The 14,052-nt window shown below is 35.0% G+C and overlaps 1 protein-coding gene across 1 annotated transcript in view; it reads left to right on the top strand.

The window, feature by feature from the left end:
* LOC126754062 (homeotic protein ocelliless) overlaps positions 1–14,052 on the top strand; it is a 98,757-nt gene that overhangs the window by 26,056 nt on the left and 58,649 nt on the right. Inside the window, 1 exon segment of the mRNA XM_050465939.1 lies at positions 2,459–2,582. Coding sequence (XP_050321896.1) covers positions 2,486–2,582 — 97 coding nt within the window. The 5' untranslated portion in view covers positions 2,459–2,485.

Raw genomic sequence — 14,052 nt, 5'->3', positions numbered from 1 at the left:
ATAAAATGCTAGTAGTTCGTGGTTTTGATTTTTAGCGTTCTTAAGGTCATTATCTCAAAGAATTTGTGGTACCTATATACCACATATCTTGTTGAAAGTTTCCATATGGAGCTCACTTTCTTGTGATACCACCAAAATCTAACAGGACACGGTTCTGGTAGTTTCAGATATAAATATTCTTACTATAAAATTTTTTGACCCATATATACACCATCACCCGCGACCCCTTCAATATCAATTTTAAGCTAAATTTTTATTCTTGTTTTGACGGATCTGATATCTACAGAGAACACCGCTTCTTCTGGTTCGCAAAAAACTTGTAAAATAGCTATTACAAAGGTAGGTCCATATTTCCTGTTAAGCACAGACTTGTCGCATAATACTCCGTCAGCATCTGCAAATTGCAGCTGAAATTCATGTCATTTCTTTTCTTCAACTTAGCTTGTTCTTGTGCTTCTTCTCATCATAATAAGGAAATGCTATCGAAAAACGCAACTCAAGTTGATTTGTTTGAGGACAATTCAATCGGTGAGTCTGTGCTATGAGCTATAAATACCCTAAATAATGGCTCAGACAGTGCAAGGACATTCGGTACCGATACACTTGATGATCTCAGTGCTCCATAAATTCACAAACAAAGCTCTCGCATAGCGTGGACTACAACACTACATACATACATTGCATAACTGGCACACCCATAGCGAATTTACATACTAACACCCATTCACACTCTCATGTAGGCATATATCTTTAAGATTTCAGGCTCCGCATTTACAATAACAAATCGAATTGAATTGATTTCAATGGAATGCCATTAAGAAAAAAAACGCTGAAAAAAGAGAAATCAAATTGCGACGCATCGATTGAATATTGAATTGCATGGCATTGGATTGCAATGGATAATAAATGCAATGCTGTAGCAAACAAACGCAGAGTTGCATTCGCATTGAACGAATAATGGTAATTGTCTCTAATTGAATCGAATTAAAGGTGCAATTGACAATGTTAGCGCAGCGGCAATGCGACGGCGCCAACGACTTTCAATGAGCGGACGCGCTCCTTCTCGCTCATATGCATGTATGTGTGTATGAATATGAGTATCGTGTAGAGATGTGGTTGTTATTACTCATATTCGAACGTTTGATAATTTACTTCAATTGAATTGAATTCAAATTATTCGTTCAAACGAATGCGTGATTGAAATTTTTAATTTATGTTCATTGATGTGCGGTAAATTTAATTCTTCATACATGTCTACCTACTATATGCATGTATGTATGTGTGTATGAAGTGTGGTGAGAGAAAAAGCGGGCATATGTTTGGTATATTGATTGTATGCCGCTGATAATCTCTATTAGATCATATGTTCTAGTAAAATGCTCTACATATTCTAATTTGCATATATATACATATGTGCATATACTTGTGTCACGGTCTATATTTACATTTACATATCTACGAAATATAATACGTTTGTATGTTTCTGATTTCAAACTGATCTGTAATATTTTTGCGTACTTTATACATCGAATGGGTTACATGATATTTATTTAGTGGAGAAGAGAAAAAAACATAAATATGTATGTATGTTATGCAAAAAATAGTATGTCTATGTTCATAATTTTAAAATGCTTAATTTATTCTTCAAAATCTATGTTGTTTCCCTCAAAGTAATCTCCCTTGGTCGTAATAAACTGGTGCCAACGTTTTTCCCAATCCTCGAAACAGTTGTTAGATTTCCGGAGTAGCCTTCAGTGCGCGTGTCGATTCTCGTTTAAGGTCTTCAATTGACCCTTTTCCTTAAATGTAGCTGATTCTGCAACCTTTGTTTATATTAAGCCGAGACAGCAACCTTTTTTTGCATTTGAGGTCGCTGTCCCTTTTGTTTACATTTTATGAGGTCAATGCCTCTTTTGTTTACATTTGAGGTCAATGAACTTTTTGTTTACATTTGGCAGTGTCCACAACCTTTGTTTACCTTTAATCAAGACACCCACCCACCTTTGCTTATGTTTGGGGTCACTGAACCATTTGTTTACATTTTATGGGGTCAATGGTCCCATTGTTGACATTTTTGGCTAAGATCAGTGACCCCTTTGTTTACATTGGGGTTAATGTCCTTTGTGTTTATATTTAGCCGAGTCCAGAACCTCCACCTTGTGGCGATTACTTCTTGAAAGAATTTAAGCAGATTTAATTTAAAACGCTTCAGATGGTTTATTCAATAATTGTTATATAAGAAAGAAAACATATTTACAAAATGTATATATTTCCCCTTAAAAATTTCAAAATTTTTATTTTTTATTATTTAGAATAATTTTTTTTTTTTTTTTGTTTTTGTTAAGAATAATATCTTTACTTTTGCGCTTAACTGTGGCTACAAATATTTATATTCCTACAAATACTCAAAATAAATATCTTTATTTCTAAAAAAATTGTCTACGTCATCTCCTTTCAGCTTGGTCCTGCTGCCGCGGGAAGAGGCATGTTCTGCTATCAGTGTCCGCCGTCGCTGCATCCATGTGGACCGCATCCATCACGGTTGCCAACACTGGAGTATCCGTTCGCAGCAACGCATCCATGTAAGTAGTTAATGTATTTTATATACTTATATTTATGTATGTACATATGTATGCATACATTTTTATAAATGTAAATATATTTTTCAAAATATCTATGACCCATGAACCTAAAATGCAAAATAACATAATATCATTTTTCTTAAGTTCACAGGCGAAAGAAAAGCGATATAATAGAAACCACTTATATTGGAACAAAATTTGAGTTTTGGGTATAAAATGGTTATATATTGGTTATATAATGGTTATAAAGTGGTTATAAATCGGTTATATAATGGTTATATATTGGTTATATCTGACAGCGGCAGCTGAAACTTTAATGCTACATATGTATATCTAATATGATGTACATAGGAAATCGTAAGCAATAAAAAACACAATTTCGCTTTCTTCGATGATACGTTATATTGTATTGTGTTGTATACATCTCCATATATTATATATGAAATATAAAATATACAATATTTATATTTATAAGCAATTAGGTTGTTAATAAACACATATCTGCTCACAACATATTGCATTTGCTTTGCATAAACTTATTTACATATCTATTTACATGTACTTGTGAGAATATTTCGAAAATTTCGTCCCTGCACGCCCTTTTGCAGCCCCTTCATTCCCCTTAGCACTCACAAGCCCTAATTAAAACATAATAAAATTAGTGAATAACTGTAAAAGTGCAACTTGCAGCATAATAAATACACAAAAAATGTGCTCATATGTTTACAACAACAAAAATAGCTACAGCAATAGTGCATAAACGGAAGAGAATACGAAATGCATACAGAGCAACATCACAGATAAGATAAAAAGCCGCTGATAAGAGTGATGTGTAGCACTAAACTAATTTCGCAGCAATTTTCGGCGCAAAAGCAAAGCGGCTGATAAGCATCTAGAATGCAAAAGCAAAGCTAGAGGCTAACCTATGTTGGTATGTGTATGCTGATCTATGCGCCGCTCACTCTTCAGCAACACCCAACTCAACTTTTACCCAAACATATGTGTGTATGTATGTATATATAGCAATATGTGTATGTTTATATGTATGTATGTATATCCTACCCTCTATCGTTCGCTCGTGCGCCGTTTTCCTGCACTCTCCCTCAGTCGAACTCGCTGCATGTCCTTCAAATGCATTAACGAATTATTCTATTAGCCTTTGCGTTCCGCAAAGTATTCAAAATATCGTATTACCAATAACAGCAACAACAATAAAGGCCACTTACAACTTTTCTTGTCTCGTTGCGGAGGGTTAAACTTTTAGCAGCAAAACATTTTTTGTTTTTGCATCGGTTTTTCCTGTGTTCTAATGACCTTCGGTCCATTGGCTCTCTTGACATTTGATGGGCGTTTTTCGTACTCACTTTTTTCAGAATTTTTTTGTTTTAATACTTTTTCGTGCCATCTTCTTATTGTTGTGCTTTTCGCTTTTCGTGTTTTTTATGTTTTTTTTGGCTATAGCGGGTTCGCGTAAATTGAATCAGAAGAATTTGTGTGCCAATCGATTCGATTATGGTTCGAAAATTTTCTGATTAAATTAATGCACATTGGAGATTCATCAAGTTATTCAATCAAGCGTTGTGGTGAAAATAGTTTGAGCATACGATATTGACATATGATAGGTTGATTGGTGAGCCACATACATACTATATAAAAGGTATACAAATACATATGTATGTATGAGAAAAGTTCAGAGAAATCATAAAGAGTACGTTCACTTGTATGAATTTCGTTCGAAAAGTTTTAAGAATTTTAATTAAATTTAATTGGGGTTCTTATTATTAATCATAAAAAGCGGATATTATACTTAGTAACTCATAGCTTACTTATGTCTATGGATGCCATGTATGTAAGTCTTTTGACCTCGTAATTTCGTAAAATTTTAACAGTTTTCCTATATCTATGTATTTTTGAATGCATTCTGCTATATGCCTCTTATTGGCCAGCGCATTTTTATATTGCCGTTGGACATTTTCCTACCATATTCCCCTAATTGGAGAGCTTTTTGAAATCTATAAGGTGTAAGTCCTCTTAGCCCTAACAGATATTTCCTTCCAAGTCTGCCAATATTTCAAAATAGAGATAAGCAATTCAAAATACAGAACCTTGCCTCCAAAGCTTTAGGGTTGAGATAAATGAAATTTTTGCCATTCAGACTCTTTAATGGTTTCACAAACAAGAGACCCTGATTCAGGCAAACCGTGGATATGTGGGTATTTGTGTGTAAAATCCGAGGTTTCTTAATCATTCCGCAATACTTTAACCCTCTATATAGTTAAGGGAGAGTAAAATAAGCCTACCTCTAGCGAATACCGAAATTTGAGGGGAATATAAAATGAACTTTCGGGATTATGTACCACAAAAATGCCATTTTTTATTAAAACAAATTAATATTCTTATTAAAAAAAAGTTGAATGAATTTTGGAATTTTGCAAAATTGATTTCAGGATCCCGAAATTTTTCGGGACTTAAGCAGTGAAAGTTGCTAAATATTCTTGAACATTTTTGTTTATTTAAAACAAATTATTCATATAATTGATAACAAGAATTACATATGTACATATGTATATGTATGTATGCCTTCCGGGATTTGGCAAAATTTATTTCGGGATCCCGAAATTTTTCGAAACTTATGATGTGATAGATGCTAAAATATTTTCAAACATTTTTGTTTATTTAAAACAAATTATTGATATTATTGACAGTAAGAATTATATGCATTTCGGGATTTTAAAATATTTATTTCGCGATCCCGAAAATTTTCGGGATTTAGGATGTGCAAATTCAACTTTTTACGAAATATCAAAAAATAATTGAAAATTTTTTTTGTAATAATACTTCCATATCCTAAAAGATGTTACACGGTGGTAAAAAAGGAGGTGCAAGCATTTATCCAATCATTTGTATGTTTAACGATTTATCATGAAATATTTTCTTGCAGAATATTATTTTTTATAAAAAAATATATGCATTTCAGGATTTTGAAATATTGATTTCGGGATCCCGAAATTTTTCGGGATTTAGCAAATGTGAATCGCTAAAATATTCTTCAAAATATAACAAAATAATTAAATTAAATTTTTTGCAGCTTTTAATATTGCTATATTCTAGAAGGTAAAATTCGATTGTAAAAAAGGAGGTGCATGTATTTCTCTCTTAAATTGTCAGTTTGAAAAGTAATCTGCATACATTTCTGTAGAAAAATATTGTTTCGATATATCTGCAGTATGAATTCGAAACGAATTTAGCGCTGTTAACCTACATATGTATGTATATGTATGTATGTACATATCTGTTTATTAAGTTGGGGTTTACCTCTCTATCCGCACTCACTCTCCCGCTATTGCTGTCCTTTAAAAAGAAATGTGTTCGTTCTCTCATAACAGAAATGAAATTTGATTTGTAATACGTACATATGTATGTATGTATATAGGAGTACATAAGTATAAACATTGTATATTGTCACTGCATTCTTTTAGTAATGAAAAAGTTCCGATTTCGCCAAGGCCAAATGCCATTGCTTGCCATCACTCATATAAGCTCTTGCACTCCATCAGTCAATAAGCGCTGAAATCGAATTGACAACGATTTATTCGATTTGCGTAGAGCGTTGAGTGTTGCGACTCGCAAAAGCATTGCAATTACAGCTGAAGGACAAACCGAAGCGCCACAAAGGTGTGTCATGCCAAAGAGCAGCAGCGAACGAAAAATCAATTTTTCTTATTGAAGCAATTATCGAGATAACGCTGATTGCGCGAGAATGAGGAGAAGCCAAAAAATAGAAAACCATGTAGACGCTTGTGGGGTGCTAATTATATCGGAATGTGCATAAGTATGTAAATTGGTGGCGAGTGGAGCACCAATATGTAAGCATAGGTATGCACATGTGTCTGTGTGTGTGCCTTAACGACAATCAATGCATGTAATTGTAATTACATTGTCGCCTTTGTCGCACGCGCCAAAGTGTTGCTGCCGTCGCCCCCGTCGCCTCTAAGCGTTGTAGGCGGCTTTTCTTCAAAGCCAAAGGCGGCTTCATTGAACGTCTAAAATCAGAGCAAAGTAATTTTTGGTTACGAAAATATTTCCATTCAAATGCAACACTCACAATCAATCAATCAGTCAATCAATCAATCAACAGGCGGCACATCAAGCATCAAGCGCTATGATTTCCAAAACAAAAGCGGAAGAAGAAGCACATGAAAAATGAAAACAATCCAAGCCATCGATTATTCACTGCACAACACCTGAGCCTGAGCACATAACGGTACGCCATACAGCGTTGCTCCTGCGCTGAAGCCGAGCGAATTGCCGCATTGCTGGCTTGGCGCGCATAACGGCACCGTGATTATTGCATCTGCGATTATTGAATTTGCATTGATAAATTTGCATATTCGAGTGTGTGTGTGCGTGCGTGTGTGTGCATTTCGATTGGTTGCGGAATTTCGGCGCGCAGCACTCTCATGCGCGTATAACCGTAAAAGGCGCCGCCGACACGCTGGCAAATAGCGCGAGTGTTGATTCCATTTTGAGGCGCTAATGATGCCGCCAAATGAAAGTGCACTTAATACATATGTGCGACATACATGTACATATATGTACATAACTATACATAAATATATTTCTGCATATGTTTATATGTACATATGTGTGCGTTTGTGTGCCATGCCGCCGTTAGTTTTGCTATTTGCGCAGGAAATTGCGGTGTTGCGACTGTGATTGCTGGTGAATTCGTAATTTTCGGCAAATATTCATAAAAGCCGACACCGTCAAAAGCATATCAATGCTGATATAAAATAAATAGACAAATCTGTTAGTTGTTAAGTGGATATCAAAATTTACATAGACTCTTCAAATATTAATGCACATGTTGTATGAACATACATACATATGTATGTATGGTACACAAGTACTTCCTTTGCTATTTTAGTTTGAAATTTAACATGGCACTAGTTTCGTACCAGTACGGCTACTACTTCCTATGAGAGTAGTTGTTTACTGAAGTGAAAAAATTTTAATAATAATCAATAAAAAATGTTTTTATACATAAAATACGTATATTTTGGGGTTTTAGACAGTTATCAGTTTTTGAACTTTTATTTGTATGACTGCGCCTAGATGTAGGCAACATTTCATTTAACACAAGTCAGGACTACCGAAACTCCAGTAGGCATAAGGAAGCAATGAACAATCACATATATGTACATAAGTGTTTCCGTTACTTTTGTTTATTCGCCCTTAAGAAAGTCATAAAAGCTTTAAGAGCTTTTATGGGTTTCGAGTAAAATGATTTTACAAAGATTTTGTGAAATTTTCTGAGAAAAGACCTCAGAGAAAAGTTGCTTTCGCGTTGACAGCAGAACTCCTTACAGTAGTCAAAAGAAAAAAATACTTGTTTTGATTAGACATCGGTAAAAATTTATCGGTTTTTTAGTAGGTGTAATTGACAAAAGACTTTGTAAATTATATCTGAAGACCTGTGTAAATTTCATATAAGTCGGTTGAGTAGTTCTTGAGAAATCTTGGTAACCGACTTAAAAAATATAGTTTAGGGAAAAACGCGTTTCATGTGACTGTACAGCTGACCACAAGGGGTTGCATGGGTTTCCTCGGATAAAAAACATAATTTTTTCAACATTTTTTTCTCTTATAAAAAAATTAAATTTTTATTGTTACAAACATACACTATTAACAAGAAAATTCTGAAATTTTTGGAAAAAAATATATTAAACTCGGCCATTGAGACGTTATTTCCGAAGACCTCTCGGAAAATAGATGCGCCCGCGTTGGCAGAATAACTCCTTACAGAATCATCTAAAAGTGAAAAACACGTGTTTTAGTTAAAACCTTAACTTAGAACTTGGACGAAGGATAAAAAACTGAAAATCGATTTTTTGGCAGACATTTTTACAAAAAAATTAATATTTCGGTGAAAATTAAAATCGATGTAACCCTTGTAACCCATATAACAGTAATATCTGGTAGCGCTCTCTGGATACTTATTAATAGGGACACCCACCAATATGTGAAATTTCGTTAGATTATATCTTTAAAAAGAACATATAAAATAGAATTTTATATCGAGAAGAACAGCTGAGGTCTGGAACACTAGCAAAACAGCGCATACCATAAAGTTTCCTTGGGGCAGTGTTGATGGTGGACAGATCAGAAGGCTGCTACTTCTAGTCAAATATTGTAGAGGTCAGCACAGAGCACCTACCGTTAAGGTCCCAATTTCAGAAAAATGGATTCGGCGAAATGCAGAGTAAGCGCGGAGGATGAGGAGATGCTTGAACATTATCTATGCGAATGCCCAGACTTCAGCCGGATGTTACGCGATATATTCTGGGGATCTCTCCGTCTGGTTCTTAAACGCTTCCTTTTTCAACCAACTGACCAAGACATAATTGATTAGATTGTATGTAGCTGAGTTTTTCTCAGATCTCATAGATCATTAGCGGCTTACTGCTGCTTATCCTTGAACCAAGAATCAGAGTAAGTTAACAACAATTTTGATGCATGAATTACTATCTACATCCACTGCTGAGTTATGAGTCGAGAAATAAGTGCGAAAAATAACAGTTCAATTGTTGGTCATTGAATGGGTATTTGGTACACACGATTTTTAGTTTTAATTAATGATATTTCACTTTTAAAGAAATTATCAGAATAACGCGAAGCAATCGAATTTTTCAGCTATTTCGAATTGATATTTCGGTCAGTACCAATAAAAAGCCCTAAGAACCTTAAAATTAAGAACCACAGAGAACTCAAATTTGTCTGTTTTCTTGCTGAGTCACCTCAAAATTCGACGATTTTACGCTATTTTGATGTAATTGAATCTAAAATTGGTAGAATTGCTTATGATGAAAGGAATTTTATATATAATAACGGTAAATGACTTGAGAAATCCATTATAAGTGGCAAGTGGTAATTTATTTCAATAGCAACCCTGAAAGTCGATGAATGTTAAAATATCTGAGAAACTTCAAAGTGAAATATTTATTACGAATTCAAAATCAATCACACCTCAAACACATATGCATTTTTGGGCATAAAAGTTGATAGCCATTACTAAATGTTATATTTATTTTGACACTTATTACTTAGCTTTTAGTTAACTTAATTATTTAGCCATACGCTAGAGCTCCTTGACAACTTCACCATGAAATACACAGTTAACGTGACAAGCAGACACCTGCTTGCAATTTAATCCACCAGACCTGCTTGGAATACGAAATCACATTAGCACACCTTCGAGCGAAGTGAATATTTACTTAAGTAAAGGGAAGCGCCAAACACACACACACACATACAAGTACATATATTTGCTGGAGTAAATAGATAGTTGCTTGCCCTGGAGCAAGAGATGCAAGCGCAAATATGGTGGAAGTCAATACATACCTAAACACAAAAATAAATACATATATTCATACATACATATGTGTGTGTGTGACTGATGGCAAAACTATGCTTGGATATAAGTACATATCTATTTGTGTAGATTTTATATATATGTATGTTAGGGTGGGCCGACATTTTTTTCACTTTTTTATTATTTAATTATCAACATTAAGAGCTCACACTTTGAAAGGTTTTTTCGTCATTTTGGATAATAATTTCTTTTCATCTAAGAAAAAAATTAAATTTTTTTTGAACCACCCTAATACATATACATACATATGTGTGTGTGGCTATTGGTATGACTATGTTTAGATATATGTAACTATTTATATATAGATGTTATATATTTTTATATATTATATGTATGTCTATTAGGGTGGGGCGAAATTTTTTTATATTTAATTTTCAATATTAAGAGCTCACATTCGTCATTTAAAATTGATTTCATCTAAGAAAAAAATTTGACCCACCCTAATACATACATACGTACAGCTGTTGGCAGCTAATTAGAAACGCTCCCTTTTTTTGTTATGCCATAATTTATATTCCTAAAAGCCAAGCATTGCTTGTGTTATTCTATGTACTACTAAATACGCTCAGTTTTGTAGTTGCACAGTTGAAGTTCCGTTAATTTTTTCCCAAATAGTAAATGCGTTACGATATAGAGGGTGAATTAAGTGCGACAGCTAATTAGAAACAGCTGTTTAAAGAATTAAAATAATGTTGACATTCTACATAAAACTGAAGACGAATATAATGTCCAAATATCCAAGAAAACAATTTCCCTGCATTTGGTCGAATTTGGACTTCACGGTAGCACGTGCAGCACGCAGAAAACCACTTCTGACTAAAATGCAAAGTAAATAACGCGTAGACTTTTCCAACTCTTATTGATCTTGGACAACAAATCAATGGCAGTATGTTGTTTGGAACGACGTAACCAAAAGTAATCGCATAGATCCTATTGGTCGAAGGTAAGTTCGCCGACCTATCTATCAAGAATTTGATCCTCGCATTGTTTTACGCGTAGTGAAGCATGGTGAAAGATCAGTCATGGTGTGGGAATGCTTTTCCTGGAATGGTGTAGATCCGCTCCATACGATTGATGTAATCTTAAAAAAGGAGAAATACGTCGACAATTCTAAAAAATGTCATTCTGCCATGGACTAAGGAGAAATTTGCCTGTTATATGGAAATTCTAACAAAATAACAATCTAAAGCATATGGGAAAGCTGACACAAAAGTTTTTTGTTGAAAATTCCATGAATGTTTTGGAGTGACCTGAAGAGAACACATCTGGGTTGATGTCATAAAAGCTATAGGTACCAAAAATATCACAAATATGCATGTCCTTTTTGATGAAACTACGAGGCCATGGCAAGCAACACTAGTGGTGCGCTGTCAGAGTCTTGTAACGTCAATTCGCAATCGATGTGAAGCAGTATTAAAGTGAAAGGGTTAAGTAACAAAATACTAACTGAAAGTAAGCAATTTCTTTTTAATAACAGTACCTTTGCTGATAAATTTTTTTCGTTTCTAATTAGCTGTCGAACTCAAATCTACACATTTTTGGAAAATTAAAAAAAAAAGAAGATTTTTAATTAAAATTTTGACAATTAGAGTTTATGTTTAGCGTAAGTTTCAATAAAATGAGTGAAAAAACAATAAAAATAAGTGATTTATTGGAAAATAACATCATTTACTTCAAACTATGTAGCGTTTCTAATTAGCTGTCAACAGCTGTATATTTGTTCACGCTCATATTGAGTCCTAATAACCCAGCGCTATCAAATATCGATGCTGTTTAGATGCGCGTACAGCATATTAGCACTTAAGTAAGCATGCTTATAACTGCATAAGTAGTTGTAATGGCATGTGCATACACACACCGACACATGGATGTAAGCATATTTGCGAGCAATTACTGAGCGGTATGTATATTAAATTACCTTTACGTGCTTCCTTTGCCTTCGAGCAGCATTAACTGCAAATAAGTGTAATGCAGACGCACTTACTTACTCACACATATACACCTGTATGTTTATGTATGTGTATATGAGTGTAATTGTATGGCACGGCGCTTGGATGTTGTCTGGCAAGTTGTTAAAATCTTCGCTGTAATGTGCTCGTAAGTCGTCAAATAATCTTATTATCGCTTAAGTATCTAAATAGCTAAGCAAAATGCTCACACATGCACACTTACACATACATGCAAGCTATGGTTTTAGTGCGCTAGCGAATATGAAGACCATATTGTGTGTTAACAACAAAAACTAGACAAGTTCAATTGCCAATCACTTGAGATATTACAAGGTTACTCAGTAGTAATAATATATCTACGAGTCCTTGGCCACTATAATCAACCGATTCCGATGATTTGTGAGCGGAAAATTTCTGTTTCCATTGCTGACTTTTATAACATCCAAATATTAACATACTTAAATCCAGAAAAGGTCGTTTTTTTCTAAGAAAATTTAAAGCTTATCGCCGAAAACTGTTTCAGTACCAAATTTTCTTACTTTGAGTTCAAAAGCATATCTTTAGGAGATGACTGAGATTTATGTAGTACAACTTATATCATACCTTTACCACAGAAAACCTTTATGTGCGAACCTTAGCGAAGACATTATGTGGTTCGCGAAGCTTTTTTTGTCGGCTAGTCCTTGCCATCGCGTTCAAAAGTCAAGCATTTACTCTGTAAAAGGTTAGGTTAGGTTAAGAGGTTGATTCTAACAGAGATCTCACTTGGACAGCTTAGAACGTCGGTCCATTGTGTTACGTAAAACTCCTTTTTAATAGATCATCAAGCCATACAAATCGAGAAAACGCTAAGATTCTATTACAAATTTTTTAAAAAGACCAATATCAATTTCGGCTATGTATCATGGCTTCGCGAAGGTAAGACTGCACTCAGCGTTGCAAAGGCTGGACAACGTAACAGAAAGTGCATGTAAGTTTTCACCTCACCCTCTTACATATAACTTTGACTCTTTACGTCCGTCAAGAGTTGTAGCTTTACCGCATGAGTTGGCTATTGGAAAATGTCCAGAAAGCCCTTTCCTATTGATACTTACTTAGATGAATTTTTCTAAGGGCAAGTAGTTCAGAAGATCTACTGCATTCTGCTCTACTTCAAAAGGATCTTGCAGTAGCACAGGATTGCCTTAAGGAGCGGTCTTAACTACCCATGATTTCGAGTCACAGCGAAGTTGAGAAACCATAGCTTATTCACCTATGTATATGCAGAGCTTAGACAATATAAAAATTACTTTGGTTATGACGCTTTTTAGGACGTTGAAAAGACATAACCTATTATAATCTGTAAATCTTATACAAAATTGCTTATCCTCCACGTGAAAATTTACGATTTTTCTCGCCAATGCAACAAGCGGAAGCCAAATTTTTCATCTTTGTAAGAGTTTTTCACCATAAATATCTTAGGTTAGGTTAGATGGCTGATCAAAGATCGCACGTGGACTAGTATAGGTAGTCCTTTGTGAGGCCATAAAAACAGAAGAACTCCTATGTTCGAACTACAAACTAGCAAAACGCTTAGTAGCCAATACAAGTTTTCACAGGCGCTGAATTTCCATTCCCGCCAGCTTGGTGGGATGTCTGAGGGTATGCGCTCCCAAGTGTTGTTTCCACCTCATCTTCTTCCCTACAGCTGCTGCGGATGGCTTCTGATAGGATTCCCAGTCTTACTACAATAGGGCAATGGCCCGTACTGAGGGCAAAGATATTACTAGCTCTAATGCGAGCGATCTTGATCCAAAAGGCGTTTTCAACGCATATTCCGATGGTGGCCCCGCGCTGGCCAAGCCTCCGCGAAGCTCAGCTATAGTAGAACTTAACATGATACGGGATCACCGATCCGCTCCCATCCTACCGATAGCGTTTCTAGGGTGCCTTTTCTTGCTACCTCATCAGCTTTACAATTTCCTGCGATTTCGCTGTGGTCTGGCACCCATACCAGTCTTATCACAAAGACACTTGATGCTATTGATAGCGAGGTTATGCACTCTTTGACCAACTCTGAACGCACTGTTATTGAGTTCAAGGCTAGTAT

Source organism: Bactrocera neohumeralis, chromosome 3, assembly GCF_024586455.1.
Source record: "Bactrocera neohumeralis isolate Rockhampton chromosome 3, APGP_CSIRO_Bneo_wtdbg2-racon-allhic-juicebox.fasta_v2, whole genome shotgun sequence".
NCBI classification, from domain to species: Eukaryota; Metazoa; Arthropoda; class Insecta; order Diptera; family Tephritidae; genus Bactrocera; species Bactrocera neohumeralis.
Note: the sequence above shows the minus strand (reverse complement) of the source record. Positions and strands in the feature narration are given on the sequence as shown.